This window comes from Cryptomeria japonica, chromosome 8, assembly GCF_030272615.1.
Source record: "Cryptomeria japonica chromosome 8, Sugi_1.0, whole genome shotgun sequence".
Classification (NCBI taxonomy): Eukaryota; Viridiplantae; Streptophyta; class Pinopsida; order Cupressales; family Cupressaceae; genus Cryptomeria; species Cryptomeria japonica.
This window is the reverse complement of record NC_081412.1, coordinates 688,255,281-688,269,525: the sequence shown is the minus strand read 5'-3', so window position 1 is coordinate 688,269,525 and position 14,245 is coordinate 688,255,281. Positions and strand designations below refer to the sequence as shown.

The 14,245-nt window shown below is 32.8% G+C and overlaps 1 protein-coding gene across 1 annotated transcript; it reads right to left on the bottom strand.

Annotated features, from left to right (window-relative positions):
* Positions 1-240: 240 nt before the first annotated feature.
* On the bottom strand, positions 241-13,892 carry LOC131857917 (LRR receptor-like serine/threonine-protein kinase FLS2). Its single transcript, XM_059210706.1, has 3 exons — positions 13,232-13,892; positions 11,157-11,921; positions 241-536 (listed from the first exon to the last, which is right to left on the bottom strand). Exons 1-3 carry the CDS (start codon positions 13,890-13,892, stop codon positions 241-243), a joined length of 1,722 nt encoding a protein of 573 aa, XP_059066689.1.
* Between the last annotated feature and the right edge of the window lie 353 nt (positions 13,893-14,245).

The following is a 14,245-nucleotide window of genomic DNA, read 5'->3' as shown; positions in this document are numbered from 1 at the left end:
GCTCCCATTTTAGCACAGGCGGGGAGAATGCTGGCTTTGCAACTACCAATGCCATTTACTTCGGAAGTTTTTTGAATATATATGAACAAATTCATTTTGTTCATATCCTGCAATCATGACATTCCATGAGGCCGATTTTTTGATTTTTTTTAGGCACATTGTCAAACAGTTGGGTTGCAACTACAACCTCTGACAAAATTCCTCGATCTGCGATGCTTTGATGGATGTCCATACCATGTTTTAAAGCTCCCATGCGGCACTGGCTGCGAGAATGCTGGCAAAGGCTGCAGAGTCTGGCTTTACACCTGCCAATAGCATTTGCTTGAGAGTTTCTAAAGTCTTCTTGACAAATCCATTTTGTGAATATCCTGAGAACACAGTCTCAGTTTTTTTAGGCATTCTGTCAAGCACTTCACGTGCCTTACCTACGCTTCCACATTTTTCATACACAGCTACAAGGGCTGTTTCAAATTGCTCTAATCCGACGAGTCTGGATTTACGCCTGTAAATTGCATTTACTTGATAGTTTCTAAAGCCTTTTCAACAAACCACTTCGAAGATATACTGCAATCAGGGCATTCCATGGGAAACCGTTTCTTTAAAGCATTCTGTCAGACGCCATTCTCAGCTTCATCCAATTCATTCTTAAGAATTCCAGGCTTCTTAGTTTTCTCAGCCGAAATATCCAGGCTCATGCTTTGAGAAAAAAGCGTCATGAGTTGCTTGTTAGAAGCTCAGCTGTTGAAGGCTCTCAAGAAACTAATTCTGTGTATTTGAACAATTTTTCAATAATTTCTTGGTTTTGGAAAAAGCAAATTCATTTCTTATTTTTCTTCACAGTATGGCATATTACATAAAAAAAACTTTATGTATGCTTGGGATTGTTGAATATTGACCGAGTACCCTGTTTTAGTATTTGAAAAAAAAAGAAAGCTGTGCTACCAAGATTCTGTTGAGTTTCATTCAAGTCAAAACTTCGTGCCGCCAAGTTTATGTGGAGTTTGAGTTGAACAATGCTTAGTTGTATATGTGGGTGGAAGATAATTTTTTTATTTGTGTATAATCAAAGATCAAATGAAAGACATTTAAATGTGCATTCCATCATTCTATTTTAATCTAAAAAGAGATTGAAAAGATATAACATACTAAACTAGGTAATGGAAAACAATAATCTTAAAAAAAGTTGCTACCATTATAAATGGACATAAAACAGTTCCAATCAAATTTCAGCAAAATCTTATGTACATGATCTTAGTGCAACCTAATGGTATGTTCAAGGGTATGACAGTCTGACTTTATGGTTGTGGTTTGGTCTACTTTGTTATAAAGACATATGTAAACACCTAAAAATGTCTCATTGATCATGTACTAATTATTCCTTTAATTGATTAAATAATTCTTTAATTATTTAATTAAGCTAATTAATCATATTCTTCTAATTTTGTATTTCCTCATCATCTTACTAATTATTCTATTTCTTATTCTTTCATCATTTAATCATTTAAACCATTTTCTAAATATTAATTAAATATTTATTATTTAATTAATTCTGATTAATTTCTCAATTTAAATAATCTTTATTGTTTAAATAGATTAATTCTCAATTTCTATCTCTAATCAATTAGTCATTAACCCTTTTTTAAATATTAATTAAATATTTATTATTTAATTAATTATGATTCAATTCTTTTAATTCAAATAATTTTTATTATTTAATTAAATTACATTTCTAAATAATTAAATAGTTTCTTTAAATTAATTAATTAATTAATTAATTCTTCTAATTCTAATTCCAAATCTCCAAATTCTAATTTCATTTAGTTTCTTTAAATAATTTAATTAACTAATTAATTCTTCTAAATTCAAATTCTTCTAATTTCATCTAATTTCAAATATATTCAAAAACCAAAGTCAAGTTCTAAATATATTCAAATACTAGATTGAATTTAAAATAAATTTAATTATTTGAATTAAAATCTCATGCAAACATTAAATTGAAAATTTAAGTCAAAGTGCAAGCACATGCTAAATTAATTAATTCAATCAATTAATTAATTAAATCATTATCTCTTCAATTCCTATTTCTATCTTTTTAGTTAGATTTTTCTAAATAAAGCTCTCAAAAATCTTTCAATCAATTAACTATTTCATCCTCTTTATTTCCTCCAATTGTCCTTTTTCTTCCCTCGGTTAGCTTTTTCTCAATCAATTGACTCAATTAATCTATTCAATCTATTTTGTTTCACCTCCAAATCAGCAATTCAACTATCAATCTTCATGTGAGCTCACCTGAGTTCCACCTCTTGATCAATATGTTCCACCTTTCAAACAATCCTTTCCAATAATCTATAAATTGAGCATTCAATCTCTATTTTCAACAATCACGAACTTTGAATATTTGTGTCATTTGTAGGTTGTTAGCACGATATCTGAGAGCCATCATACCACAAAGAGGAGAAGAACAATGGAAGCCATATGCGATCATGGAATAGGGAGTTTTGATTAATATATTTTATATTCCTATTTCTTAATTGCATTATTTCATTGGTTTATGTTTGAATTGCTTAGATAGTTAAGGGATTTGTGATTTTCATTATTTCCTATTTAGCAATGATGATTTTGAGCATATCACATTTTGGTGAACCCAACGTGAACAACAACTAATTAACCTTCTCTATTTTCTGTGTGATTTTGCAGATCGTACAATTTTTTTCATTTTTTGCAGGTTTTGCACGGATTTCAAAGCAGATCACATCATCACACAATCGTTTTTGCATCATCATGCAATCGCATAGACAAGGTTACGAAATCGAGTAGACAGGTTTATGCATTCGTGCGGAACCCATTACGCAAATGCCCTTATAGGATCATGTAAAAGCCCTTACAGTATCACACAATTGCTTTGTTAGCATCACGCAATCAATCTGTTAGGATCACGTAATCGCTTTGTCTAAATCACGCAATCGCTCTGACATAGTTACGCAATCGCACAGGTATCGTCATGCATTCGGTTTTGTCATAGTTGATTTCTCTGTTTTAAGTGGATTTTATTTGGTTACTAATTATCTATTTGCAGCCTGTGGTGAATTTATAGAGAGGATCGAATTAGTATTGGATCATAAACACTCATGCTCTCACATTTCATTTTTTGGGCTTAAAATTAACAATGGGTTAAAATGGACATGCATGTATAACACTTCAGTTTTGGGCTTAAAATTAACAATGGTTAAAATGGACATGCATGTATCACACTTCATTTTTAGCCTTAAAATTAACAATGGTTAAAATGGACATGCATGTATCACACTTTAGTTTTGGGCCCAAAATTAACAATGGTTAAAATTGACATGCATGCATTCACATTTTAGTTTGGTGTTTAAAATTGACATGCACTATGCATATTACACACCTCAATTTGGGCTTTTAAAATGGACGTGAATCAAGCTGCTCATAGATTAACTCATTTTTCATTTCTTTAAGGGAAAGAATCTTTTATCGTGTTTGGGGTGGACCTATTATTGCATTAACTACCTTTCCACCCGCCTTTAGGGTCTTGGGAGAAAGGAAGGTGGTGACAACGATGCTTAATGTTATTTTATTTCAAGTAGTTCAAGGGGTATCTTTTACTGGGGATTTCATCACCCCACAGAGGTACTTCAAATTGGGATGCATTGGGATATCATCTCTCAGTGTACTCTTGAGTGGGTTTTTCAAGCAGCTATATAAATATACTGGTCAAGCGGCTAGAGTGTTGCGCGAATTCGACGTATGTGGGGGTCTTCCCTGCACCAATAAGTTCAACTAAAGTCTTGAGTGACTTGCTCTTAGAATCCGTCGTTGGATCGAGATCCATCAAAATTTTACAATAAGAACCAACTTAGTAGCCCAAAATCCAACATTCAGTGATCCCAGGAGTGTGGATCGTACCCCATAGATACCCCTCATGTACCTTACATTATGAGATAGAAATCCCTCGATGATAAGATCTTTAGATCTTCGGTGTAAGAGAGACTGGCATGCCTGAGAAGTGTGTGTCATGGAGTGGAGCCAATGCTGCCAAACTCTCTATTTGCCCATCTTGTTTCGGTATTTTGCTGCGGGGGGCTCATTGAATGGTGTCCACTTACTAGCCTAAGATTGTATTATGTTTCTTTTTATGTATCGTTGTATTAGACTAGTATTGAGTTAGTTATTTGGGTTATTTCAAGCCCTATCCTGCATATCTCTAAATTCTCAGAGATTGTTTGAAAACCAGTTCAGTCAGCTATATCTACCTCCAAACAATTGTTCTCAAACTTGGAAAACCATAAAACTTGTCCTACACATAATTACTGAAAACAAAGTCCCATTTTGAAATGCCAGACAATCCTACAAACTCAAAGTTTTAGACACTTGTGACCATAGCTAGTCCTTGCATTGTCCTCATTTATGTCCTTATTCTCATCCATAGTCCTCGCATAGTCCTTGCATAGTCCTCATTTATGTCCTTATTATCGTCCATACTCCTCACATAGTCCTCATTTCCATCCTTATTATCATCCTTAGCCCTTGCATAGTCCTCATTTACATCCTTATTATCGTCCTTAGTCCTTGCATAGTCCTTATTTACATCCTTATTATTGTCCTTAGTCCTTGCATAGTCCTTATTTTTGTCCTTATTATTGTCCTTAGTCCTTACATAGTCCTCATTTACATCCTTATTATCATCCTTAGTCCTTGCATAGTCCTCATTTACGTCCTTATTATTGTCCTTAGTCCTTGTATAGTCCTCATTTATGTCCTTATTATCATCCTTAGAAGTTGCATAATCTCTATTTATGTCGGCATTATCGTCCTCATATATGTCCTTGTCTAGACCTCATATACATTTGTCTTATTTCATCATCAGTTGCATAATCATCCTAGAAAGTCATACCCCAAACGTCCAAAACACAATCAGAGGATTGAACAAACTCAACCTCAACTCAAACAAGTTGGTCAAGTTCAATCAAACATTGTCACATTCAGAGAAATGGAGAATACATCTTACAAGTTGTGATCCTAGGTCCAAACCAATCAAGAAAACATCATGGATTGGCATTAAACATTTCTTAGGGAAGGTGGAGGATTCATCCCTTCCATTCCTATTCCATTGTCATCCATAGAAACCTCAGCTGAATAGATCAAGACTTTGCAACAACAAATGATGGACATGACTAGTCCTAACAACAATAGGGGCTGGTTAAAATGATGAGAGAAGTGATGACCATGAGGGAATCAGTATCAAGCCAACCTTCTTCTTCTTGTGAGACCATTCAAACATGTCAACCTTTATTCCTCAACAAAATCATTCCTACCTCAGTTCAACCAATATTAGAGTCATGTAAACCTTATTTTTCTTTCAGCCCACTATATCAATCATACCAATCACATCAAACCAACATTCAAAGTACCTCTTTCAACCAAAATCAAACCCTATTCAACCAAAGTCCAAATCAAAATTCACACCAACCCAACATTCAAACCTCGTTCAACCAAAATCAAACCTCTTTCAACCAAAATAAAACCCCTTTCAACCAAAGTCTGAATCAAAATTCATTCAACCAAAACCAAACCTCTTTCACCCAAAATCATACTCCTTTCAACCAAAGTCCAAATCAAAATTCATTCAACCAAAACCAAACCTCTTTCACCTAAAACCATACTCCTTTCAACCCAAACCAAATCCCTTTCAACCAAAGCCCAAATCAACCATATATATCCACCATTTCATCATCCCCTAAAGTCACACAAGACCAATCCATTCCATCTTTATCCAATAACAGAACCTCCCAAGGGCTATCCATAATACAAATCCAATCTAATCCACGTCATGATGCTAGTCATTTCCATGCTTTAGAAATTCAAGTTCCAATGTCATCATATATTCCATTTCCAAGAAAACCCACTTCAGAGGATCTCATTCAAAATCCTTCCTCATCAGGCCAATGTGTTGAAATATTCCAAGAATATCCCATGCATATCCAAACTCCTTCCCCATGCCAAGAGGATGATTGAAAATGAAAAGAAATGAGTCCTGAAACAAATAAAGATCAAGAAATAACTCTTTCATCTAACCCAATTTTTTATCAAGATCCCACCGACCAAGAATCTTATGATGATCCCCTTGCTCTTTTCTATTCCATTCATAATGACACCCTTCCATCTCAAGAAAAAAGTGTCCTTTCAAGTCCCACCCAACATCCACCTCCTAAGAAAGATCAGGACATCCTTTTCATCCTTCCTAATAATCCCTTTCCAAGTCAAGATCAAAGTATTCCTTCACCTTCATGTCCTAAACAAGATCCCATTATTTATCCATTATTTGTCCAATTTTATCATCTGTTTGCATTTAAGAGAAATGAGGGTCATCTCCTTTCTTAGATATTTGGACATGAAGTCTTTGAGGTCCTAAGGTCATTCATTTTCAACATAACCTTGTGACGATGCTTTACTTATGGTTAGGTAGTGATTTCACAATTTTGAGACTTGTTAACCCAAAATCTATCAATTGCTATATCTCAAACATATTAAGAAAATTTTTATTTCATTCTAGACACCTAATTGATCATATGACTAGTGAAAAATCTAAAATTCTACATCAACACCGCTATAATTATCATACCCAAGTAGGTTTCATTACTTTCAAGTCAAGGCAAGAAAATAAAAATAAAAAAAAGCTATGCCAAATATTCATCTCAAGGCAAAAGAGCAATGATATATAACTAAAATATCGTGCATACAAAGTGCAACAAAAGGCTTGACTATGGGAACATGCAAGTAACTCCATCAGGGCTATGAACGTTTGCTGGCAATGGAGCAATATTTGAGAAATTAGAGTCTATAACCTCGTCGGAGCTCTAAAAGATTTCTGGCAGCGAGGCTCTATTCGGGATTCTTTTGAAGTTAGGATAATCCACGTAGTTAGTCATATAGGATGCTGAGGATCTTTAGTGAATACAAGAGCGGGAAATAACTCCTCTACACACACATGGGCAAAAGAAGATCAAAGTTTCAAGAACCAATGGGGAAGTTTTCCGCGTCTCCATTTGTAAATCCTAGTCACTAAGTGTGTTAATTTGGATGTTCTAAAGGACCTTAGGGATCGATTGGCCGCTTATCTATGAAATGCTCCATTTCAATTGGTGTATTATGAATGCTAAAACAAACACAGTCAACCATGTTCCAATAGGAAATGCATCTTCATCATGCACATTGCATTAACATAGGTCATACCAAAAATTTATTGTCTCCACATGCATTATGCAGATCATCATGTCATACAAGTTTACACACTGGGGGCATAACTGAAAAACTCCTAAAAAATAATTTAAAGTCCTTAAATAATCCTAAAAAATCATTTAAAGTCCTAAAAAAATCCTAAAAATTATTTAAAGTCCTGAAAAAAATCCTAAAAATCATTTAAAGTCCTGAAAAAATCCTAAAAATCATTTAAAGTCTTGAAAAAATCTTAAAAATCACTTAAAGTCCTTCAAAAATCCAAAAACAATGAAAAAACATATAATCCAAAAACAATGAAAAACATATAATCCAAAAACATTGAAAAACATATAATCCAAAAATATTGAAAAACATATAATCCAAAAACAGTGAAAAACATAAAAATCCAAAAACATTGAAAAACATAAAATCCAAAAACATTGGAAAATCCTTCAAAATCCAAAAACATTAAAAAAGAGTCGTGAAAAAATCAAAAACATCTGCAAAATGCCTTGAAAAATCAATAAAAAACATTCAAATATCGATCCACATAATCTAAAAACATCGAAAAAGCTCTTAGAAAAGAACTAAAAATCGAAAATCAATCAATCAAAAAACTTGCAATAAAATGTCTCGCAAGAAGCAAATACCCTAGCAGATATCGAACAAACACTTCGCACGAAGTTAACAAAGGATACAACTATCCAGTTAAACATCTGCAATCAACTGATCAAACTGTCTTATCAATTGTATCATATCCATATTAAAGTGGTCATTATCTTGTCTTAAACAGAAGAGGATACACTCAAAATCAGACAGGTCAGTCTTAAACGGAGTCTGCAACTTTCTGAGATCAGACATTATCAACCATCACATCAAGCAACTGAGAACGAAGGCACAAAGTCAGTATAGTTGTTGAATTTTGTCTTGGTCAGTCTTTATCTTTTATCATTTGGCGACAAATTGTGTTCCTATGCTACTCAAGGATGTCCACAAGTGACTAGAGGAGCCATGATGGGCATTATCTTTTTCTTTGTTTGTTGTTTTGTGGTGTGGACCAATAAAGTTATGGGATAATAGTTCCAATGGGTGTTTGTGTTGGTATGATTATTCAAAAAATATCCTATGCAAATACCAAGGATAGTTATGCTTGTGACTATCCCTCATACCTCGACCCTTGACACTACAACCAGAATGGAGGGGTTCACTCCCTGTCTACTACGTGTTTGTTTCTTCAATGAGATATCTTTACATCTTGGTTCCTTATACCCTGATGTGCTAAGCTCCATTGTTACATAATAAGGCTCGGTGAAGAATATATATTGCACAATAAATAATGACATAGGTTCGTGAATCAATCATTCTCATTTCATCTCATTTTCTTATTGCTAGTTTGCTAATTATTTTCTCATCATCTCTTTCTAAATCATTTTCTACCTATTTCATTCTAAGGTTCATTCTCTTATATTCTATTGCAATATCATCTTCGCATCACTTATGTCTATCTCTAATCAACTAGCTATTCTTTCATCTCACATTCTCCTTTTTTGGAGAGATCATTCATGTCTTTAATGCACAAACAATCTCTTGAGGGGCCATTACACCCTAAGTATCACTGGGCCATACTAGGGCAAGAAATTTTTTTGTTTTCTTTGAAACAATGTCATTCCAACTTTGTCTCAAAGAGGGACAAATGTAGACACCTAAAAATGTCTCATTACTCATGTACTAATGATTCTTTTAATTGATTAAATAATTATTTAATTATTTAATTAAGCTAATTAATCATATTCTTCTAATTTCATATTTCCTCGTCATCTTACTAATTATTCTATTTCCTATTCTTTCATCATTTAATAATTTAAACCATTTTCTAAATATTAATTAAATATTTATTATTTAATTAATTCTGATTAATTCTCCAATTTAAATAATCTTTATTGTTTAAATAGATTAATTCTCAATTTATATCTCTAATCAATTAGTAATTAACCTTTTTTTAAATATTAATTAAATATTTATTATTTAATTAATTATGATTTAATTCCTTTAATTCAAATAATCTTTATAATTTAGTTAAATCCTATTTCTAAATAATTAAATAGTTTCTTTAAATTATTTAATTAACTAATTAATTCTTCTAATTTCATCTAATTTCAAATACATGTGCATGATTTCAAAAATCAAAGTCAAGTTCTAAATATATTCAAATACTAAATTGAATTTAAAATAAATTCAGTTATTTGAATTAAAATCTCATGCAAACATTAAATTGAAAATCTAAGTCAAAGTGCAAGAACATGCTAAATTAATTAATTCAATCAATTAATTAATTAAATAATTATCTCTTCAATTCCTATTTCTATCTTTTAGTTAGCTTTGTCTAAATAAAACTCTCAAAAATCTTTCAATCTGTTAACTATTCCATCCTCTTTATTTCCTCCAATCATTCTTTTTCTTCCCTCAGTTAGTTTTTTCTCAATCAGTTGACTCAATTAATCTATTCAATCTATTATGTTTCACCTCCAAATCAACATTTCAACTATCAATCTTCATGTGAGCTCACCTAAGTTTCACCTCTTGATCAATTTGTTCCACCTTTCAATCAATTCTTTCCAATAATCTATAAATTGAGCATTCAATCTCCATTTTCAACAATCACGAACTTTGAATCTTTGTGTCATTTGCAAGTTGTTAACGCAATATCTGAGAGCCATCATACCACAAAGAGGAGAAGAAAAATGGAAGCCATATGCGATCATGGAATAGGGAGTTTTGATTAATATATTTTTCATTCCTATTTCTTAATTGCATTATTTCATTGGTTTATGTTTGAATTGCTTAGATAGTTAAGGGATTTGTGATTTTCCTTATTTCCTATTTAGCATTGATGATTTTGAGCATAGCACAACATAATTTTTATTTCAAAACGATCTATTAATTATTTCTATTTTGAAATGTCAAAGGTAAAGAAAAAAAGAAAAAAGTTGCAAATATGTTGATATCAAGCTTAAATATATTAAGACATTGAGACTTGAAAACTAGTATGCTTCAATATATCATGCACAACATCTTTGTTCCATGGATAGTTGTATAACAATTCACCATTTTCTTAAATAGCAATGTTATAGTAGAATTATTTTAATACAAAATTTTATTTATTACACAATCGTAAATAATCATAAAAAATATAAATATCTTTTATATAAAAAAGGACTTTTCCAAAACTTTGGGATGCTCATTTTCAAATAAGTTAAAAATATTTTATTTTTTCAGTACATATTACAACAATGAAAAAAAACCTAACATAAGTATGGGTGACAACACAAATCTTTAAGTATATATCTATGATAGGAAGATTTTGGAGGCAAAGACAAAGTAGCTTCAAGGATTCACCTTTCCAAAAGATAATAGATTAAATTATCCATGTGAGCAAAGCATTTGTATCTCCATTTTATGTGGAAGCATAGCATTGCAATCACAATAGAAAATCCCACTCCGTAGCTTAATCCCAACCCCACTGCCCACCATCGATCCATTAAATCTATATCTACATCTCCATCTTCAACAACTATATTATTATGATTCTCACTGCTACTTAAACCAGAATTGAGTGTTCTATTTTCAAGGGGAGGTCTATGAAGATTGGGATTTCTTAGAAAAGAAGAATGTTAAAAATTTCTTCCCTTGTGGTATTAATCCAAAAAGCATGTTGTTAGAAAGATTCAACACAACAAGGAATGTGAGATTTAAGAGTTGGGAAGAATTCTTTCCTGACAGCATGTTTTCTGAAAGATCCAAAGACTCCAAGTAAGCCATGGCTCCTAAGGATTCTAGAATTGTGCCCCTCAGATTATTTTTTGATATGTTCAGAGAAATTAAACCCTTAAGGAGTCCTAATTCTGAAGGAATATTACCTGATAACTTATTGTGTGACAAATCTATGAACTTGTCTGCTCTGCTTATCTTTTGATATGGAGTTGTCCTTCCTTTTATCCAAACCGTTACTTCATCAATAGAATTGAATAAAGATTCCATGTCAACATTGTCAAGAAGTTTTGAACATTGGGAATGTTGTACCTCAAAACATTGTGTATTATTGAGCATAGCATATAACTTGCTAACATCTTGAGGTACACTTCTAGATAATTGATTACCAGATAAATCTAAAATTTGAATATTTTGCATCTTGAATAGATGGATGGTAATTCTATCAGTAAACTTATTAGAAGCTAAGATGAAAATTCTTAAATCTATCATCTTTTCAATCCATACAGGAATGCTCCCTTCAAATTTATTATTTCCCAAATCAAATACTTGATAATCTTTGTAATTCACAGTAGATGAAGGAATAATACCTCGCAACTTGTTACCATTGAGATTTAATGTTTGAAGATATGTCAAATTTCCCGACTCCTCTGGAATCTCCCCTTGCAAAATATTTTGAGTCAATTTTAAAACATATAATCCATAACACCTCCCAATGCTTGCAGGAATATTACCAATCAACTTGTTCTTTGACAAGTCCAAAAATTGCACAAATTCATAATTATATGAATCAGTACATATAGAACTTGGGATTTGTCCAATCACATTATTCCCTACCACTGATAGAGCAGAGAATGTGCCATTTGTTGTAGGAATAGAGCCATTAAACTCATTATCTGATAGATCTATTATATCTAAAACAAAATCAAGAACAAGAAGAGAGCCACTTAATATATTCCTGTGCAAGTCCAAAATCGAAAAACTATTGAATATCTTGGTGGGTAGACAGCCTTCCAATTGATTGTTTGAAAGATTGAGGTGTTGAAGATTAGGAAGATCCCACAACCATAAAGGAAGAATCCCCACAATGTTGTTATCTGAATGATCTAGCCAGGACAACTGATATTGCTTGGACAAAAATGCAACAAAGTCACCTTATATATTGCAAGACCGCAATCCAAGGATCTTCAGGTGGGCAAACCAAGGAACTTAATTTGTAGAGAAGCCAAGAGGGAAGCTAGAATCATGGAAGGCTGAGTGCTTCGTTCGCGCAAGAAGAGGAGGCTGCGAGAGATTTCAAACAATGCAGGGGAAGGGAGCTCGCAAGGTGTATGAACCCTCATCTTCCCTCGTTCTTTTTGCAATTCTTAACTGTTAATGGTTGGTCGATAAATTTTGGAATAATTATGAACTTGTCAGTTGGTCTACGGGATTTAATCTCCCGGTAAATGGATACTATGAAATGTTTTGCATCTGCATGTGGATGATGGGTAGTTTTTGGGGTTGTTAGTAGTTGAAATTTTTTGGTTTTGAGATGTTTTTGGGATGTTTCTAGGATTGACAACTGAAAAATCTATGTATCTACTTTCTACTATTTCTAAATAAAAACTATTATTATCAATCAAAAAAAAGAAGAGAACCTTTTAATTTTAAAATTAGATCTAAGGTTGAAATTTTGAAATTGAAATAATTAATCCAAGATTGGGCAACCCGCAACGTTGATTTAAATTTTAAAATTAGAGCTCTTTTAAATAACCACTTAATTTTAAAATTTAAATTTGAAATTTGATCCAAGATAGCAATTTTGAATTTGAGTCAACTCTAAAATGAGGATTAAGAGGTGAAGTCCCTCTTGAGTTGGGAAATATTTCTTACCTTGGATCTAATTTTAAATTTCAAGCTATGTATTTATCCAGATGAGGATTAAGAGAAAATGCTTCCTGGCAATATTGTCATCTGGAGTCCAATGGGCATACTATAATCGTGAGGTGGACAGGAATATTATTATCTTCACTCTCGCCATCAAACAAATTAAGGCTCTTTTAATTAACCACTTAATTTTAAAATTTAAATTTGAAATTTGATAGCAATTTTGAATTTGAGCAACTCTAAAATGAAGATTAAGAGAAAATGCTTCCTCAAGAGGGTAGCTCAAACGGGAATGAGTTCTCACCTATATGCAGATGTCATAAACGGGTGAGGTTTCAGAGATCTGGAATCTTACCTGAGAGCCCACAATAAGACAGGTGAATCTGGATAAGATTGGCAAGATCGCTAAGGGCTCCACCCCAGTGCTCAGTCGCCATTTTCAGGTTCACTCCTTTCATTTGTAAGAATCTCAGGCTTCTTAGATTTCTGACCAATGCATCAAACTTACTACTCTTCAAAGAAATTGTTTGCCACTCAGTATCTGAAATTTTGATTTCATAGTAATTTTCTGAAATATCCAAATGTCGGAGGCTTGACATATTTCCCAACTCGAGAGGAACTTCACCTCCAAATCCAGCATATGACAAGTTAAGAAATGTAAGACTCTTCAGTTTTGACAACTGGCGAGGAATAGAAATACCTCGAAAGTCATTCCCGCTAAGATCTAAGTGTTGTAGATGTTGCAGATTAAACAGCGATGGATGAAGCTCTGCTTGTTGGGTGTACCAATAATCAAACTCAAGGCGGATGACATGGGATGTATGATAATCACAGCCAACACCCTCCCACTCGCAATACTTCAATCCCCGCGAAGAGGATAAGCTACCTGAAGACATGGAAAGATTAAGAGCAGCCTTCAAATCCAGCAAATAACTTTTCTCATCTTGTAAACATGCTGTTGAAAATGGGAAATAAATTATCACCCAAATCAACAAAAATGCAGAGCCGAAAGACATGTTAAATTGCATTTCTGTTGTGCAGTGCACGATTCTCCTCCCTATGGCGTATAAAAAACTACACAATCAAGAAGGGATTGAGTTTAATGTGTGTGTGTGAGAGAGATTTTAAAAGAAGTGAAAAAATAGAGTGTTGCATGAATTTGCATATAAATTTTAATGGATAATTTTTTTTATTCATTTGATTTTTTGATGTTTTAAGATATTATGTTTAAATATTGAATGTTTTTAGATATTAATACAAACAAATCATTGCACAAACAGTGTTTTAAGTCAACTCTCACAATTTTGCAATTACATAGGAGAGAGGACCTAATGTCATGTACTCCAATTTTGATGTCTTTATTATGTAA

Coding starts and splice junctions, on each gene's coding strand:
- LOC131857917 (XM_059210706.1), bottom strand. CDS start 13,892: ATGTCTTTCGGCTCTGCATTTTTGTTGATTTGGGTGATAATTTATTTC. Junction 11,922..13,231: donor GTCTTATTGTGGGCTCTCAG/GTAAGATTCCAG, acceptor ATTTTGTTTTAG/ATATAATAGATCTATCAGAT. Junction 537..11,156: donor GTCACACAATAAGTTATCAG/GTAATATTCCTT, acceptor TTTGTTGAAAAG/GCTTTAGAAACTATCAAGTA.